The sequence below is a fragment of the Sinocyclocheilus anshuiensis genome, unplaced genomic scaffold, assembly GCF_001515605.1.
Source record: "Sinocyclocheilus anshuiensis isolate Anshui unplaced genomic scaffold, SAMN03320099.WGS_v1.1 scaffold1301, whole genome shotgun sequence".
Classification (NCBI taxonomy): domain Eukaryota; kingdom Metazoa; phylum Chordata; class Actinopteri; order Cypriniformes; family Cyprinidae; genus Sinocyclocheilus; species Sinocyclocheilus anshuiensis.
This window is the reverse complement of record NW_015551135.1, coordinates 259,522-264,251: the sequence shown is the minus strand read 5'-3', so window position 1 is coordinate 264,251 and position 4,730 is coordinate 259,522. Positions and strand designations below refer to the sequence as shown.

The 4,730-nt window shown below is 36.7% G+C and overlaps 1 protein-coding gene across 2 annotated transcripts in view; it reads right to left on the bottom strand.

Moving 5' to 3' along the window:
• LOC107663233 (myotubularin-related protein 8-like) overlaps positions 1 to 1,660 on the bottom strand; it is a 10,601-nt gene extending 8,941 nt beyond the window's left edge. For both annotated transcript variants that reach the window (XM_016453417.1, XM_016453418.1), the window contains exon 1: positions 1,508 to 1,660. In XM_016453417.1, coding sequence (XP_016308903.1) covers positions 1,508 to 1,531 — 24 coding nt within the window. In that variant the 5' untranslated portion in view covers positions 1,532 to 1,660. The remainder of the gene's footprint in view (positions 1 to 1,507) is intronic.
• Between the last annotated feature and the right edge of the window lie 3,070 nt (positions 1,661 to 4,730).

Genomic DNA, 4,730 nt, shown 5'->3' with positions numbered 1-4,730 from the left:
ATTTCATTACACCAAATACACAAAATAATGTTCTTTTTAGCAGCATCATATGACCCCTTTAAGACTACTGCCAGCACATCCTGTTCCTCCATCTCTTGTCATTTTGGTTAGTAAGTAACAGGCAATGAAACAACATTATAACACAAGATGCCACTTCAGCGCTAAGTAGCATTTTCTTTCGAGTCAAAATCAAATGTATGCTCGTTTATACTTGATAAACTACATGAGAACTAATCTTTTCAGTAAATGATTAGAACAACCCCTTCAGGTCCTTAGGATAGCAAAAGCAAGCTGGCGTTCTCTATTGTCTCTATATAATGAACAGGTTAAATCATGTATTTCAGCAAGACATAAAAGTCAAGGTGAGCCACAGTAGGTCCAATTTAGATTGTATTGGTCAATTTTGATGAAGAATTAAACCCACAATTCCTTATTAACAGGCAGTGCAGATCTGACTAGAGGTGTCAGCTGCTAATATAGAGACTTCCTGTAGTACTGCTGATTCAACGTGACATCCTTTGAGCTGATCCCTTCATGCTCCCCAAAAACATCCAAAAAGACCAAAGGCTGCAACATTCATCCTTTTGTACTTTTTACAATGCTCATATGACCATATAATGTTATGTAACAAGGGTGCCCCAGAAAAGCACATTTTGAAGTTCTCCCTGCCTAGTTCAGGTCTTGGGAGGCTCTTCTAATAAGACGATGTCTGGGCACTGATTGGATACTGCATGACCACCAGAACTGAGAATATAATGTGTTACAGCACGTGTCATACTTTAGGCCAGGGGTTTTCAAATTTATATTCAGGGAATATAACATTAAATAAATATTACAAATATAATTTAAATAAATAAAAACTACATTCAAGTAAATAAATGCAAACAAACAAATAAACAAATAAGCAAATAAATAAACACAGTACTATAACAGTACAATACTAAAATGAGTAGAAAGCAACATATTAATGTAACTTAATAGAAAATATATATTTTCAAAAGAATACTTTAGACATTTTTACTATATATATTTTTTCCACTGTATAAATTGGGTCTTTATCCAAGAAACTACAAAGATGCCTTCTATATTTTAGGATGGGGTCCCTTGCATTAAGGATGGTCATATTTAGGGGTCTGTGGCATCTTAAAAGCAAAGCTTCATAGATGATTTTCTCTGCCTTTTGCCTGCAGGTTCACCTGAGTAAAGTTACATCTGGATTTTGGAAGAAATACTCCTGTACATACAGTAATGAAGTGAGTGAGGACTGAAAACTCCTTCAACTTCATTCACGTTACATGTTACATTTAGTAACCAACATTAAAATGCATTGGATGGATTTAACAGCAGACTAAATAAAACCTAACAACTCGGAATCTTGTTAACGAACCCATTTAAACGCTTAATTCTGTATGTTTTTACATCCATCGAGAGTTCAGAATGTCGAGTCTGACATAAAAACACGAGATCTGCCAACTTTACACGTGCACGCCTGTTGATTCAGACTTACCTTTGGCGTTATAATGTGCTCCATACTTTCAGTGGCTTATCATTCAACTGTCCACGTTAAACTTTCGATGTTTATGTGTTTAGCGGTTATCATGTTTGTTTCAGGAACTGCTGCGTTCCACCCTAACATGATGAGTGGATGGACTTACAATCATGTCAGGTGACAGGAGCAGATATCGCGATAAGTCGAAGCGCGACGTGATTTCAGGTGCCTACTTGTTGTACGGGTCTTCAGCAGCTCTTTCCTGAAGGATGCTGTAATAATTTAACCCACTGCAGTATATCAACAATAACATATCAATTTAAAATAAATCATGCAAATTACCTTAGTAACACAATGTTAAAGGTAAAAATCAGTATAAAAATATACTTAATTTCCTGTATATTTAAAATACAACTAGCCTATACATAAAATTGGTAAATACAAGGCACACATTAAAGTTGGAATTTTGGTCATTAATTAAAGTTCAAAAATGAAAGTTGTTCATTTTGGCATGATTCTAGACCAGAGGTTTTCAAACGGGGGACCAGAGGGCTGCAAGTGGGTGCTAGGGGGTTTGTGGAAAACTCTAGAGAAAAACAGAGTAAAAATTTAAAATGATTAAAATATTTTAAAAAATGCTTTTTAATACATCTAATAGTACAGTAGGCTACTATAGTGAGCAGAAAAAAACACAATGTAACACAATAAAAACTAAATATTTTTCCAATTATATTTTATACATATTTATAATATTATATTTTCAGAGTATTCCTACTACTTGTTTCACTTCTGTTTCAGTTTATTTATAACCATTTCTTACTATGTGTCAGTAAGTTGTTGTTAGTTTAGCATGTGTGTTTGGCTCAGTGTTATAGTCGTCACATGTCCTTCCGGACGCTCCTTCGTCAAAATCGCCGGCCGCGCCGTTCTCAAGCCCGCCGCCTCAGCTCACGCTAGCCCGGCCTCAGCTCTCTCTCGCCCGGCCTCAGCTCACTCTGCTAAGCCGGGGCTTCCGCTCACGCTAGCCCGGCCTCACCTCACTCTAGCCCAGCCTCAGCTCACTCTATCCCAGCCTCAGCGCACGCTAAGCCGGGGCTTCCCCATGTAGTTGTTTTTTGGTGTTTGGCTTAGTGTTATGTTAGAATCATTATTATACTCATACCTTTTATTCTTTTAATATTTTGAAGTGTTTTTAGCTTTATTTGTGTTTTCATTTAAATGTTTAGTTTTGCTTTGGATAAAAGCGTCTGCTAAATGACTAAAAGTAAAAGTAAAAGTAAAGTATTAATTGGGTCTTTATACATTATATATATCTGCCTTTTAAATTTTAGGATAGGGTTCCATCACATGAGGATGATCATATTTGGGGGTCTGTGGCATCTAAATGATTGAAAACCTCTGATCTAGACAAGCCCAAACATATCTGGAAACTTCATTAAGCCTTACCCAGACTACATGCAGCACAGGGAGGTTGCTCCTGCAGGGTGGCCCAATCAGATTTGCCTAATTGCTGGGGAGGACCCCCATCGCTTGACCCATTGTCACCATAACGACCTCCGGACCCTTAGGCTCAGTTACTTGATAACAGCACACTAATGAAAAACATTAACATACAGCTCACCCAGTTTAAGTCAAATTCCCTCTCAAATACCTGCCAATGTCCTGTAAACACAAAAGCACAAAATACACATGCTGTAGAATCTGAGACAACAGATTGAAGAGCAAAGGTGAGTTTTTTTCAAATCAAGGCAGATTTTACTACAAAAATACAGTTGTTACTGCATCTGAATATGCATACTTCCCTACTATTTAGCTAGTAGGCAAAAACAGTAGGCCTATGTGAAAAGAGAAGTATGTCCAAATTCGCATAATTCATAAAAGAGTAGACCAGGATGACCTAATTTCTGACAAGATTATTAAGTGCGTATCTGATGGACACTTTACTATACCATGAGGCCACAGAAGAGGATTTGCGAATGACAGTGAGGTAACATAACTGATGCTGTAGGTCACATGATAATGACAACATAACAGATGTAGGTCCGGTTTATGTACACATTTTCACACTGTATCCACCGTATTTGCAATGTGGAAGTAATCTGTTTTCTGTGAATGTGCGAGACTTCTGTTTCATTAGCCGCTAAAACTATCTGTGCAACAAACCAGTGTGTTTATGATTACAATAATCCATTGAAATGATATGACAACAAATACCAGTTTGCAGTATATCAAACAGCATAATGGACTGTTTTGCATGTTTTTCGCACATTCACACAGTTACAAATAGCTGCACCTGCTCTTACGTTAAAAATAAAAAAAATTATAGGCTGTGAAGTAAGTACTTGTTCAAAATAAGTACCTTAGAGAGTATGCTATTTTGGATGCAGCCCAGGAGTTTGTTATAGTTCTGAAGCACAGGCCTTCAGGTGCTGGAGAAGCTAATGTGTTTTTAGGAATCTCAACTCAGAGTAGAGAATCAGATCAACAAAACAGACATGAATCAGACCCTTCCGGATAATGATCAAATCTGCAGATGGATCTGAATGCTATCTAACACTTAACTCAGCTCCATTTGAGCTGTATCATTTCATGTATCTCATTCCCAATGTGAGCACTGCCAGGTTCAGGCATGTCAACATTGAGATAGAAAGGACAGATATGTTTGTCTGATTTTGACTAGCACGTAGCCTACAAAAGTACCTGTACTAGTATCATAAATGTTATGAAAAGTATAGCATAAATACATTTAGAAACTATAAAATAAAGGATATATTAGTTACTTAGAATCTTATTCTCAAAAAGGTACATTTATTTGATAAAAAATGTAATTTTATTCCTGTGATGGCAAAGCTGAATTTTCAGCAGCCATTACTTGAATTCCTACAAAAATACAAAGCTGTTTTTCAGAAATGTTTATTCAGTACCAAATTTTAATTTTAGGTGTTAAGGAAGGATATTTAATACAACCTGAAACTAGTTCCAATTTTGTGTCTATTCCACTCTCAGTCTCTCTTTCGGTCCTCTCACTTTCTCTAATTCCAGCTGTCTCTTTTTCTCACACTTCCACTATTTCTTATTGTCTCTCTCTAGTCTCCATTTCCAGTTTATGTAATCCTACTAAATGCTTTCACATTACCAGTTATTTTGTTTTTCAGAAATACATTTACCATCTGGAGCTCACACACAAGTACATGCATGCACACACACACACACACACACACACACACACACACACACACGT